At 48.3% G+C, this 15,098-nt stretch overlaps 1 protein-coding gene across 10 annotated transcripts in view; it reads right to left on the bottom strand.

Moving 5' to 3' along the window:
- Nucleotides 1-15,098, bottom strand: part of fam20b (FAM20B glycosaminoglycan xylosylkinase) — a 197,704-nt gene that overhangs the window by 77,223 nt on the left and 105,383 nt on the right. The window contains exon 1 of one of the 10 annotated variants that reach the window (XM_038795130.1): nt 4,275-4,369. The exons of the other annotated variants lie outside the window; for them this stretch is intronic. Coding sequence (XP_038651058.1) covers nt 4,275-4,291 — 17 coding nt within the window. The 5' untranslated portion in view covers nt 4,292-4,369. Of the gene's footprint in view, nt 1-4,274; nt 4,370-15,098 lie in introns of those variants that run through there. 10 annotated transcript variants of the gene reach the window in all.

The raw sequence follows: 15,098 nt of genomic DNA, 5'->3' as shown, positions 1-15,098 counted from the left end.
CCAAACATCTCCAATATGCCAATTATCCTATCCATACACTCCAACGGATTGGAAATATACAGCAAGTCATCTGCATACAGCAGAACTATATGCTCCCTGCCTCTCGTTACAATACAACCGCACCAATGAGATAAACTGGGCCCAAAACTCCCCAGACCCTTGAACAAATGCCTCCACTCTACCCTATCAAATGCTTTCTCCGCATCTATCGCACAATAACCTCCGGCACCCAGCCCTTAAGAGAGCATTATAACCACATTCAATAAAAGTCTAACAATACTCGACAGCTGCCTTCCCGCCACAAAACGTGCCAGATCCTCTGACACACACCACTCCAGGCACCTCGCCAGCATCTTCACATCCGGTATATGACCCACACTCCACAGAGTCCTTATCAGTCTTTGAGATTAACAAAACTGATGCCAAAGAATCAGAAAACATGTCCAGGAGATGTGGGGACAATTTCACCGCAAACCATTTATAAAAGTCAAACGGGAAACCATCTGTTCCCGGTGCCTTACCTCAGCATCGGCCCAATTGCTTCCATAACATCCTGTAGCCCCAACGGAGACTCTATTCCCTCCCCCTTCTCCCTCTCAATGTGTGGGAACAACAGCCCGTCCAGAAACCACCCCATTCCGCACCCCCCCCCCCCCCCTCCACCGAAGCTCCCTATAAAAATTCTCAAATACTTTATTAATTCTCTCCAACATAGTCACCAAGTCACCCCCTCATCCCTCACTTGTGCTATCTCCCATGCGGCCGTATGTTGACTCAGTTGATGCTCTATGTTCTTATCCCTGGACGCTACAGGACCCCCTCGCTCTTCAAAGCCGGCCCACCGCTTTCCCTGACTTCAACCAATCAAATTCTCTTTGCAGCTTCTTTTGCTCCACTAAGAGCTCTTTGGTCAGGGCCATGGAGTACTGCCGGTCAACCTCCAAAATTCCACCCAGCAATCACTGCCCCTCCATCCTTTCTACCCTCGCCACCTTACCTCTGTGGCCTTTATACAAGATCACGCTAACCCATTCCACTGCCTTCAACACTTCCTGAAACGTGGAGGAAGAGATCTCCCCGTTCTGATTGAACTCTATATAGAGTGCATTATGCACATCTGCCCCCGATAACCGGTCAGTGTTCACGACTCATTCATCTTGGTGCACTCGGTGATCCCCGACAAGTTTGAGGGGCACTCCCCCAACCGGCTGTGGGGCTGGTTGCTGGGTGACAGAGGTTGCGGTCATGGCTGATGACACCTATCCGACGGGGAGACCCGCCACAGACAGACGGGGAGACCCGCTACAACGATGCCCATAGAGCATCGGAGAGAGAGGGGGGGGGGGGGGGGTTGCCACTCGAACTAGTCGGGGATGACTGACTGCGCCAAGATGAATGAGTCATGAACACTGCCCAGGTATCGGGTGCAGATATGGTCGAGCGGTGCTTCGAGATCCTGAAGATGCACTACAGGTGCCTGGACCGCTCTGGAGGGGCCCTCTGGTACGAGGCTAGGAGGGTCGCCTGCATTGTGGTGGTCTGCTGCGTCCTCCATAATACAGCCCAGCAGAGGGAAAACGTGCTGGAGGAGGATGAGAAGGAAGAACAGGCCTCGTCAGACAAGGAGGATGAGGGGAACAATGAAATTAAATGAAAATCGCTTATTGTCACCAGTAGGCTTCAAATGAAGTTACTGTGAAAAGCCCGAGTCGCCACATTCCGGCGCCTGTTCGGGGAGGCTGGTACGGGAATCGAACTGTGCTGCTGGCCTGCTTTCAAAGCCAGCGATTTAGCCCTGTGCTAAACATCCCCTAGAATGAGCAAGACATGGGGCCTGGCCAGGCACAGGAGGTCGCACAACACCCATCTCCAGGGTTAGCGTGCATAGGACGCCTCCGTTGCGGCACATTTCACCGAGTGGGGGGCAACAGATACCATCATCCCACACCACCAACCCCCCTCACCTCCCACACCATCTAACCACCCACATGTACGCCCTTCCATTATACACGGTCCACCCACGAGGCTTCCATTCGTCCCCCACCTCCCACTCACCAGCACTGACTGCCTCACCCCACACCCATCAGACAGAGCACAGAGGCAGGTTTGAATGGTGTGAACTTGTTTATTGTGAACAAATATATACAGTCTGTGCCCTAGCCCTGAAAACTAAACTGTGTCCTGCACCCGTGCCAACTTAACTGGCCCAAACACAAACACCGACATCTGTAAACAGTCCGGCGCATGAGGGTGGGTAGATGATGGCCTCAGTGGCCATTGCAGCTGGTATGAGTGCGGGCATGTGGGGCAGGTTGGGGGTTCGGACATTCCTGGGGATCCGGGTTACATGTGTGTGGGGGGTTGGTGCCAGGGGCACAGCGCTGCCTAATCACCCTGGCCGCCATAAGGAGGTCATGCAGTTTCTTCCAGCACTGGATGCCAGTCCGGATGACTTCGACAACGGCGCTGACCGCGTCTGCCACCCAAGCACGGCAAATGATGGCGCCTGGTAGCCTTCCTCCCGAGCCTGGATACAGGGTCATCCGCCTCTCCTCCATGGCGTCCAGGAGGGTCTCCAGCTCAGCGTCCCTGAACCATGACGTTGCTCTCCTTCCAGCCACCTTGTTGGCTGGGACGGTGTGTGTGGAGGAAGGACCGTTTAAGTGTGGCTGCAGTTTACAAGTCTTATGTGCGGCAATCACGGACCCCGCGAATCCGGCACCGTTTCACTTGAAACCGGTTGCAGTCCCTGTGGCGACGGTGCTAGCCCATTTAGAGTTGCTGAATCAGTGCATCTGTTGCGCCGTTTTTGCTGTCATAAATCACCACAGTTTCCACGCCAGCGCCAGAATCCAGCCCCATAACTTTCATTTTGTTTTTAGAAAAAGTGGATGAACAGAGTCACAGGACTGTCAATTAACTTCAAACAACAGGGAAACATAATAATCTTGAAGAGTGTGACTATAACACAGTACTCCTTTATTCCCACTTATTTTCACAAATATTCACAGATTTTAAGAATAACACTGGTAACAAAATCTATCTTGTGGCATAATCAGTAAATACACAGGCCCTATAAATCAATAGGACAACTGTGGTCAGACATATTCCACCCAAACCAAGCAATTGGATTTCTCCTCTAATCCCTCCAGATGACTATACACAAGTATTTCCAAACTTCACCCTTGAAAAGACACGGCTTGGAATCTTCTTCCTAACAACATTTTCTCGAAGCTGTTTTCAGCAAGGAACCACTTCCAGGATTTCCAACTCTTCCTTCAGTATTCCTCTACCTTGAATTGCCACATGCATTCAAGCTTCCACCAAATCTCTCAGGCACTCATCCATGCTAATTAAGCATTACTGCTTCACAGGCTGTAGTAAGGTGTCACCAAACGTTTGATTTACCTCTGACACCTGGTTCCTCATTTTAAATTTGGCTACTGCAGCTCTCTCTTTAACTCAGGGCATTTCCTCCGCCTTTTACTAGAATTCCAATGAACAGTACCTTGTTCGAATTCCAGTTCCTTTAGTTCCCCTGACTTCAATCTTCCCCGTTACATCCAAAAATTTGGGTTAAAGTCCAAAAGGGACTTCTAATTAAAAGCAAAGTGATTTGGATACCAGTAAAGGGCTCAATTCCCACAAGATTATACTGAGAGATTTTTCCTCACCCATCCCAGTTTCCACCACAGGTTATCCACTCCTGAAAATAAGCAACACTTTGAACCCAATGTAAAATCACAACCATGAAAATCTTTCGTCACCTTTATCGTACTGCTTGTGCTTTTTTTAAGTTATCATACCAACTCTATGGCACATTACCCTTAAAGCATGTAAAATATATTGCAGAAGATTGAAGTAAATACAACTTCACAATTCGGATATTTTCTTTAAAAATTAGATGCCCATACTACAGTTCTGTATTAGATATCTTCTCAGGCTGAATGACCTTAGTAGCTCCCAAAGGTGGTCTAACTATTTTAATTTTAGGCGGCTGAGTCACACTGTTGTAGACCAAATGATGCAATATCACCACCTTAGGGTATAAGAATAATATCCCCCCCCTCCATGAAAATACACAAATAATACCTTTTGCATTCTTGCTTTGCTGCAATCTCTTTTTAAAGAAAAAATTAACAAATTAGTGAGCCAATGCCCATACAAATAAACTGCTTCATTTAGTAGTATGAATAAATAGAATGGCAAAAAAAACCTAGGCTCAATTCAAACTGCAATTTATCTTTGTATAATTATAAAATTAATCAACATACCCAGCTTCCCCTTTCATTATATCATCAGTGAATTGTCTTATTCAATTAAACAAGCACATTTTTGCTGTTTTCTCTCCAGCACTCCAATCTATTTGCTCAGCCTCTTTCTGCCTGGCTTACGTGGAGCCCAACAACAGCTCTGCCTGGCTGCACTGCAGAATACAATTTCAAAAACCTCAACCATCTCTCTGTATTGTTACCACTTGTTCACGACCAGAAAGAGGCATTGCAATACCTCCTCCCACATGACCAGAACTAAAGATTTCCCAACACAATTGTTGTGAGGTGTTTTTCCATTGTCAAGACAAGTTACCAAATTGCTTATTATTTTAAGACTCAGTGATCATAAACACTTGCTCACCAGCACTTTAAATGTCTTTTGTCTCAAAACCTGCCCCCTTTAAGAACTTGATGGGGACAGTGTGCTCTAAAATGTATCTAAATAAATTCTTCCTCCCAATTGTTTCTGTGGAAAAATGGTCAAAAGATTGCTGCAAATATACATCTAAGTCAAAGTCATAACCTAAAGTTCTGGGCATTACCCAAGGGCCAGATAGTATATTCGAGAATAGTCCAGTGGATAACAAGGGATATTTTATAAATAGGAGAATAAAAAGAAATAATCTTTTGGCGATATCTAATTAGGTTAAAGATCTTTATATTTGCTACTTCTAAATGAATCATAGAATTTACAGTGAAGAAGAATTTACAGTGAAGGAGGCCATTCGGCCCATCGAGCCTGCACCGGCCCTTGGAAAGAGAAGTCCACGCCTCCACCCCATCCCCTAACCCTACTTACCCTTTTTGGTCACTAAGGGCAATTTAGCATGGCCAATCCACCTAACCCGCACATCTTTGGACTGTGGGAGGAAACTAGATCACCGAAGGAAACCCACGCAGACACAGGGAGAACGTGCAGACTCCGCACAGACAGTGACCCAAGCCGGGAATCGAACCTGGGACACTGGAGCTGTGAAGCAACTGTGCTACCATGCTGCTGTTTTAATATTTCAGACCAAATTAAAATTATATAATTTGGAAGAGAAAAGAAGTTATACACTAACCAAGTTCAAATTTACCATTATTAAAAAGCTTTGAAATCATATTTAAATACATTTTCTTTACTTGTAAACTAAATTCAACACAACATACAAGAGGAGCAGTGGGAGTGTAATTGTTAAGAAATCTCGCTCTTCTCGCCTCTCCAATGCTCGTCAGTTTTACATCTCTTTGTGGAATCTGCTTTGTAAAATGCAACAGCGGAGTAAAACAGCACCAAATTATAAACTGATAATCTGTTTAATAGAGGTTTCAAATGATGAAAACAAATCTGAAGTCTCCAATCTGGAACTCCCAAATTATATTGTGGTGAGAGGTCATCAATCTGAAATGTTAACTGTTTCTCTCTCTCTGCAAAAGCTGTCTGGACCTGAGTATTTTCAGCATTTGTGTTACTTCAAATTTCCAGCGTCTGCATTATTTTTCTTTTACCAACTGCAGGCTTTTACTCTATCTGCAGCACATGTCAGTTCATTATCAAGAAAGGCCACATGCAAAGTAAAATGTAGCATGCATTTCACCTGGTTTTAACAGAACCAAATTCCAGGCTGACTTCACAATATCCTTTCTGATTTTGCCACCAATTTTCCTTTATTAATTTAAAACTGTTGCTCCCATTGCTTATTTAATTGTTGATCAGAATATATTTGGATATTTCAAGATGATGTAAAAAGTCAATCTAACCCAGCTGCCCGTTCTTTTAACATTTCTACTCCTCGAACAAATATGAATACAGGAATATGAATCCTGGATCATCTATGAAAAAAAAATGAAAATCGCTTATTGTCACGAGTAGGCTTCAATGAAGTTACTGTGAAAAGCCCCTAGTCGCCACATTCCGGCGCCTGTCCGGGAAGGCTGGTATGGGAATTGAACCGTGCTGCTGGCCTGCTTGGTCTGCTTTAAAAGCCAGTGATTTAGCCCAGTGAGCTAAACCAACCCCTATCTACGTAAATAGGCTTAAGGAACAGAATCAATATCTGGCTAAGCACTTACTGTACTGTAAACAGCTTGTAGCATAAAGGCAAAGGCTGAAAACATTACAAGCTGTGGCCTCAGGCAAATACTCAAATTACATATTACATAAGCACAAATCAAGGTTATATTATAGGATAAGAATAAAACCAGGTCTCCTTCAATTCAAGGCATTCAAGGATCAGGAGCAATGCAACCACTTGGAAGCTCTGGACGACTGGAGCTAGTCACTCCACGACTGGTGTTGCTCTAACATCAGAGTATTGAAGCATAGATTTAATATAATTGAACGGTCAAATCTGTCACGGTACTTAAACTTTTAACAAAAAAATATTTGCGGGAATTATAAATAAACTTGGGCGAATTCTAAGCAGAGTTAGTGTCACCAGACTTAACCACTCAGTGCTCCAATGATAACCACCAAGAAAACCGCAACATTAACATCTCCTGGGTGGTCTTGAGTTAGAAGTTTGGAGATGACAGATGCGAACAGATTGATTGGTTTCTAACAAAACTGAATCTCAGTGTACTGTGTATCCGAAAGTAATGTAAACCTCTGTCACCCTGTTTCATAAATTATGTACTATTTTAAGCATTTTAATCAGTGCCTTTTCTACAAGCATATGTTATTTTAAACTGACATCTTCTCCATCTATGTATACATGTGTCTCGTTCTTGATATACTCTGAGTCACATTTTAGTTTTGAACTGGTTTAAACTGAGAATATTCCTTGGGTTCATGGCCTGGGAATACCACATACAAATTTGATACTTCCAGTGGTGGCACGTAAGTCATTGACGGCAAAGATCGGAATGATGTAGGAGACCCAAAAGCGGCTAAAGGAGAAGGTGGAAGATCTGGAGAACCGCCACTGGAGACTAAACTTAAGAATCGTGGGTATGCCTGAGGCCATTGAGGGAACAGACGCTGGCTCATCTGTAGCCAAGGTGATGGGGAGGGGGCCTTCAATTGGTCCCTGGAGATCAATCGGGCTCACAGTGCCCTGATGAGGAAGCCACGGGTGAACGAGCCGCCAAGGGAGATGGTGATGCGGCTCCACCGATTCTTTGACAAGGAGAAGATTTTGCGGTGGGCAAGGCAGACGAGGAGGTGCATCTGGGAAGGGAATGAGATCTGGGTGTACCAGGACCTGGGCACAGAACTGGCGAAGAGGAGGGCTGGGTTTAATGGAGTGAAAGCTGCCGTCATTAAGAAGGGGGTGACGTTTGGAATGCTTTACCCAGTCCACCTCTGGGTGACTCACAACGGCCAAAAACATTATTTTGCAACATCGAAGGAGGCGATGGAGTTTTTAAAGAGACAATGGACTGGCAGAAGAAGGTGGATATTGAACTGTGGGGGAGAAGAGAGATGTTGTTTTTTTTCTGCCTTTTTCGTTTTTACTGCCTTTTGTTGGTTGTGGGAGAGCCTCTCTTCTTTGAGAGAGTTTGTTGAGTTCTGTGGTGGGATGTTTGGGGAACATGGAGGTTGAGTGCACCTTTTTCTTATTTTATTTAGTTTATGCTATGGAGGTGTGCGAGCGGGGGGGTGGGGGGGGGTGTGAAATCAGTAGGGGGGGTAGGAGGTTTGGCACCATGGGTGGGGGCTGCCAGGCTAGCTGGGCGGGCTAGTTAACAGGAGTGTAGTGGGGGGTGATCAGGTGGTCAGTGTACTAGAGGGAGATAGGATTATTGTTTTGCTGAGGGAAGGGGGGGGGTGCTGACAAAGGTGTGGTTGCTGTGGCACAGCAAGAAGGGAGATGGTGGACATCCCAGGGTGGGCCTGGAGGGTCACGTGTCACGAGCTGGGAGCTGGCCCAAGAAGGCATATGGTTGATCGGTGTTGGGAGGGGGGGGGGGGGGGGGGGGGGGGGGGGAGTGCCGCCTAACCAGATTAGTCAGCGCAGAATGGGCCAGTCAAACGGTCGCATGTGTTCGCGCACTTGAGGAGCTTGAAGGCCGACGTTGCCTTTTTTGCAAGAAACCCACTTGAAGATTGGGCACCGGACAAGGCTACGGAAAGGGTGGGTAAGGCAAGTCTTTCATTCGGGATTCGGTACAAAGCCGCGGGTGGTGGTGGTGGTGCTTATAAACAAACGGGTGGCGTTTGAGGTGGGGAATAATATGGCAGATCCAGGAGGGAGGTTCATGATGGTGAGTGGGAAGCTGGAGGGGATGCCGCTGGTCTTGGTGAATGTCTATGCCCCAAACTGAGATGATGTGAAGTTCATAAGATGGGTGCTGGGGAAGATCCCGGATCTGGACTCGCACGGATTGATCATGGGAGCGGATTTTAACACGGTCATTGAACCAGCTTGGAGTGGTCGAGCCAGATGTTGGGGAGGGTGTGAGCCGTGGCAAAGGAGCTGAAGGGATTAATGGAGTGTATGGGGGGTGGATCTGTGAAGGTTTGGGAAGTCAAGTGCGAATGAGTTCTCCTACTTCTCCCATGTGCACATGGTGTACTTGCAGATTGATTATTTTGTGATAGACAAGGCGCTGCTGGCGGGGGTTGTTGACTCGGGGTACTCGAGCTCGTGGTTGCAGACCATGCGCTGCACTGGATGGACTTGCAAGTGAACCCGTAGCGGAGGCTGGACGTAGGTCTGTTAGCGGATGAGGATTGCCATCCGGGGGTGCGTGGAACTGAATGATACGAGTGAAGGTTTGGCCACCATGCTGTGGAGGGCGCTCAAGGCAGTGGTCATGGGGAGTAAATATCGATCCTGGCGCATAAGGAAAAGTTGGAGCGGGCAGAGATGGCAAGACTGGTGGCCGAGATTCTGCGTGTGGATAGGAGGGATTTGGAGGCCGCGGAGGCGGGATTGTTGAAGGAGAGGCAGAAGCTCCAGATGGGGTTTGGGTTCGTGTCCATGGGGAAGACAGTGGGACAAGTCTGGAGGGCAAGAGAGAGAGTATATGAGTACGGGGAAAAGGTGAGTAGGATGCTGACCCATCAACTTAGGAGGCAGGTGGCAGCGAGGGGTGAAGGACAGGAGGGGAAGAGTGGTACTGGGGGAATGCGGCGATTACTGGACGGGTTAGAATTCCTCAAGGTAGAGGAGGATCTGGTGGAGGGGCTGGGGGGCCCCCATTGGACTGGTGGAGCCCCCATTGGACTGGTGGAGGTGATGCAGGGCATGGGGCCGATGCAGGCAGGGAGCGATGCAGGCAGGGAAAGTCCCGGGCCCGGATGGGTTTCCTGTACAATTTTATAAGAGGTTTTCTGAGGATCTGGGGTCCCTGTTAATAAGGAAATGTAATAAGGCGAGGGATAAGAGGGTGCTCCCCTCTACGTTATCACAGTCGTCCACATCCTTAATATTAAAGAAAGATATGGAGCAGTGTTGGTCCTATTGCCCGAGATCATTGCTAAATGTGGACGCCAAATTGTTGGCAAAGATCTTGGCCTCGCAAAGCGAGGACTGTGTGCCAGGGGCGATAGAGGAACGTAGAACATACAGTGCAGAAGGAGGCCATTTGGCCCATCGAGTCTGCCCCGACCCACTTAAACCCTCACTTCCACCCTATCCCCGTAACCCAATAACCCCTCCTAAGTTTTTTTGGTCACTAAGGGCAATTTAGCCTGGCCAATCCACCTAACCTGCACGTCTTTGGACTGTGAGAAGAAACCGGAGCACCTTGAGAAAACCCACGCAGACACGGGGAGAACGTGCAGACTCCACACAGATAGTGACCCAGCAGGGATCAAACCTGGGACCCTGTAGCTGTGAAGCCACAGCGCTAATCACTTGTGCTACCGTGCTGCCCCAAAGATCAGACAGGATTCGTAAAGGGGAGACAACTGTCGGCGAACATCAGGAGATTACTGAACATGATAACGATGGCCCCAGAGGGACAGGAGGTGACGGTTGCAATGGATGCAGAGAGGGTGTTCGATAGGGTGGAAGGGGAGTACTTGTGGGAAGTGTTAGGATGGCTTGGGTTCGGGCAGGGATTTGTAGACTAGCTCCGATTGTTGTATAGGGCGCCGGTAGTGAGCGTACAGACGGATCAAGTGAGCTCAGGGTACTTCGGACTGTACCGTGGGACAAGGCAGGGGTGCACACTCTTCCCATTACTTTTTACCTCGGCTCACATTCCAGGTTATCAGCCGGATCAGGGGGCTCCCTGCCCCCCTCCCCCGCCGACTAGCCATAACCCTTCCCCCCCCTCTGGGAGGCCCAGAATCCGCAAATTTTTCCACCTCGACCGGTTCTGCATCTCCTCGAACCGCTCCTGCCACTTTTTATGGAGCGCCTCGTGCATCTCCACCTTTCCCGCGAGGGCTGAGGCCTCATCCTCTCTTTCAGAGGCCTGCTGTCGGATCTCCCGAATTGCCACCCCCTGGGCTGTCTGAGTCTCCAGCAGCTTGTCGATGGAAGCCTTCAACGGCTCTAGCAGCTCCACTTTGAGCTCCCGAAAGCAGCGCTGGTGAGTCTCCTGCTGCTCCTGCGCCCACTGCCTCCATGTCTCTAGGTCTCCGCCGGCCGCCATCTTGTGCTTCTTCCCTTGCTTTTTCTTTGGTGCTGCCACCGCTATCTTGCTTGCCCCACTCCTGGTCCAGGCCATATACCGCTGGGGAACTGCTGCTGCCTCCTTCCCACGTTGGGAATCGTCGAATAAGTACCGCTGGGGGCCCTAAAAAGAGCCCAAAAGTCCATTCCTGGCGGGAGCTGCCGAACGTGCGGCTTAGCTCCGCATAGCCGCAACCGGAAGTCGTTAGAGAGAAGGTCAAGAGGTGACTTAATTGAGGCATACAAGATGATTGGAGGATTATATAGGGTGGACATTGAGAGCCGTTTTCCTCGGATGGTGATGTCCAGCACTAGGGGACATAGCTTTAAATTGAGGGGAGATAGATATAGGACAGATGTCAGAGGTAGATTCTTTACTCAGAGAGTAGTAAGGGCATGGAATGCCCCGCCTGCAACAGTAGTGGACTCGCCAACACTAAACGCATTCAAATGCGTTTTGACAACAAACCTGTTGGACTTTAACCTGGTGTTGTAAGACTTCTTACTGTGCTCACCCCAGTCCAACGCTGGCATCTACACATCATGGCATTCAAATGGTCATTGGATAGGCATATGGACGATAAGGGAATAGTGTAGATGGGCGTTAGAGGGGTTTCACAGGTCGGCGCAACATCGAGGGCCGAAGGGCCTGTACTGCGCTGTTATGTTCTATGTTCTATGATAGAGCCATTGACAATGGTGCTGAGAGCATCAAGGAGTTGGAGAGGGAATGTGTGTGGGGGGGGGGGGGGGAGGGGGTGTTGAGCACAGGGTCGCTACATGTCGACGACCTGTTCCTTTATATCTCGGACCCACTGGAAGCATCGGGGGAATTATGGGTATTTTAGAGGAGTTTGGCCAGGGTTTCCGGGTAGAAGCTAAACCTGGGGCAGAGTGAGGGCTTCCCGATCGAGGCCAGGGGGCAGGAGAGGAGGTTGGGCAAGCTGCTGTTTAAGGGGGTGGCGACATGCTTCAGGTATTTGGACATCCAGGTGGCGCGGGGATGGGAACAACTGCACAGAAGAGGGGGGATTTCAAGAGGTAGGATGTGCTGCCACTATCACTGGCGGGGCGGGTGCGAACAGTGAAAAAGACGGTGCTGCCGAGGCTTCTATTTGTTATTCAGAACTCCCGATATTCTTCCCAAAATAATTTCTTAGAAAAGTTAATTCTTTGATCTCAGGGTTGGTGTGGGTGGGGAAAACCCCACAAGTAAAGAATGTCTTGCTGGAGCTGGTGCGAGCTGCCCTTGCCAAACATAATTTATTATTATTGGGCAGTGGGGGAGGGGTCGGCGTGGGGGCTGATGGAGGCAGCCCCTTGCAGGTGTACGCGCTTGGAGGCATTGCTGATGGCGCCACTGCCGTTTTCGCCGGCCAAGTACTCCACGAGCCCTGTGGTGGTGGCGGCGACCCTCCATGTGTGGGGACAGTGGCGGCAGCGTTTGAGGTTGGAAGGTGCCTTGGTGCGGGCACCAATTTGCAGTAATCATAGATCTGCACCGGGGGGGGGGGCAGCTTTGCAAGCTCAGAGGAACTGGAGGAGGAACATGAGCTGCCCAATGGAAAAGGGGGCCGATACTTACAGGTACTGGCCTATGTGAAGAAACAGATGCCATCCTTTCCCGATCTGCCGCCCCCGGGACTACAGGATAAGGTGGTGTCGAAGGAGGGAGTTGGGGAGGGCAAGATGTCGAGATTTAGAAAGAGCTCATGGACTGGGAGGGAGCCCCGATAAGAGAAGTCAAGCGGAAATGGGAGAAGCTGGGGAGGGAAATGGAGGCTGGATTGTGGTAGGAGGCTCTGAGGAGGGTGAATGCATCTTCGATGTGCGCCTTATCCAGTTTAAGGTCATTCATTGGGTGCATATGACGGTGGCCAGGATGAGCAGGTTCTTTTAGGGGGTGGAGGACAGGCGTGGGCGGTGCACAGGGAGGCCCGCGAACTATGTCCACATGTTTAGGGCATGTCCGAAACTGAAGGTGTTCTGGCAGGGGTTCGCAGACGTAATGTCCGAGTTGCTGAAGGTGAAGGTGGCCCCAAGTCCATTGGGAGTCCAGGGGGCGAGAGAGGCCGACATTCAGGCCTTTGCCTCCCTGGTAGCCCGGAGACGGATTTTGCTGGGGTGGAGGGACCCAGAGCCACTGAAAATTAAGTTCGCCTCAAGAAGGTCAGATGATAGGTTTGCCTGGAGGTGGAAGTCGTTCATCGACTATTTCAAGGAAAATTGAGGTATTAGTTTTGGGGGGGGGGGGGGGGGGGGGGGGGGTTATAAAGGGGTTAAAATGTGGAAGGCAGGATGGGAATGGCAGGGAGGTTGGGGCGTTCGGGTAGTTATTTATTGGTTATGAGATTTCTGTTTGTTCTTACTCTTCTGTTGGTTTGTGTTTAATGTTTATACAAATGCCTTCATAAAAATATTTTTCAAAAGAAGATAATGCAATGCAAGGTGCTCTAGCCCCAACCGGAAGGTAAAGGAGCAAGGCAAAGTGATAAAATAGGTGGAGGTGGCATTCTCGGACCAGAATGACTGGATTGTTTCCTTTGAGGCGGAGATGGTGCTGCTGGCAAAAGGGTACAAATCGTTGAAGGCCAAGGTGGATGATCTGGAAAACCGCTCTAGATGGCAAAATTTAAAAATGGAGGACCAGGACGGCCCAAATCCATGGACTATATGTCCAAGATGTTTGGGAAGATAGTATGGGGGAGTTGCCATCCCCTCCTAAATTGAACCAAGCCCCTCTGTTGCTAAGCAGAAGCCCCAATCTGGGGAACAACCACCCCTGGCGATCATCGCAGGTTCAGACAAGAAACATGTCCTGAGGTGTGCGAAGGATCATCAAGACTATAGATGGCAGAGCCACGCCGTTCGAATATATCAAGATGTGGGAGCAGAACTGGCTCGAAGCGCACGGCGTTTAATGAGGCCAAGGCCGCGTTGTACATAGGTAATGTGCGATTCGGTGTGGTATACCTAGCTCGACTTCGAGTGATTTTTAAAGATAGAGACTATTACTTTGATGTGCCTGGGGATGCAATGAGTTTGTAAAGAAGCATAGACTGGAGACAAACTAATTGTTAACTGTTAGGTGCATTTGCATCTGTATTAATTGTGGGATTTCTGTATTGTGGGTGAGGACATATGATTATGGGGATTTGCTAGGAAATTTTTGGGGGCAAGTTGGGAGTTTGCAATTTGTATTTTGGGATTATTTGTGGGATGAGGTTTTGTTTTTCTCTCTATCATTTTCGTATTAAAGTTGGAAGTGGGCGCGAGCTGATTGCCGGTATGATTATTTTTCTGGTTTTACTCTGTACGGGGCGGGGTGGTCCCCCTGCTAGTTAGTTAACAGGAGTGGAGGAATGGGGGTATCTGTAGCTCATAACTTTAGAGTTTTTCTTTTAGGTAATAAGTTTAGGATTTTTGTCCTTTTGTTTGATGTTGGGTGCAGGGTGGGGGGGGGGGGGGAGTGCTGTTGGAGAGGATAGAGGTCTTTGTTCTCCTTTTGGCTGTTTGTTTATTAGGGTGTGATATTGCTGGAAGGTGGGATGGGGGAGAGGGGCAGACTGCTGACAGCAACCAATTTGTTGTCTTTTGTAGGGTCAATAAAATGGTATCCTCCATTATTTGGGCAATTAAGACTCCATAGATTCGTAAGATGTTTTCCACAGAGAGGCCACTGGGGGCTTAGGCAGACCCAATTTGGTATTTTATTATTGGGCTGCAAATATTGAAAAGATGCAGGGTGGCTTATGGATCCAGATTCTATATGGGGTTGGGCTTGTGTAGAGTTTTGACACAGAAGACTGAATGAGTGATTTTCAAAAGGACATTGTAAGACTTGATTTGGCAGGGTAGGGAGAAGAGAACCTGCTAAAAAGACAAATGGATATTAGAACTGAATCTTCAAGGCTATATATTTACTTAGATCATGGTGTAAACATGGGTTGTAAAGAATTTTGGCTAGTTAGTTCATAGTGTTGACCGTTCTCTTTAGCTTGGTGCATTTGTTGCCCTGTTAAATATAGTTTAATCCCAGTTAATTTTTCTTTGTTCAGTAAATGTGTGAAAATGTGAAACCTTGTACGATTCTCTTCGTTGGTTGCTGAAAAAAAATCATATCACTTTTTAGCCTCTATGGGGTTTGGGGGCTCTTGCGGGATCCAAATTCAAAGGCTGTAAAGCAGGTACACTGGAATTTTCCAAAATTTAAACAAACAAGATTTCACATTTAGTTTGGCTGTATTAAGTGACAAATCAAGCATGGCGACAT

The sequence above is a fragment of the Scyliorhinus canicula genome, chromosome 4 (assembly GCF_902713615.1).
Source record: "Scyliorhinus canicula chromosome 4, sScyCan1.1, whole genome shotgun sequence".
Lineage (NCBI taxonomy): Eukaryota > Metazoa > Chordata > Chondrichthyes > Carcharhiniformes > Scyliorhinidae > Scyliorhinus > Scyliorhinus canicula.
This window is presented reverse-complemented; position numbering and strand designations above follow the sequence as displayed.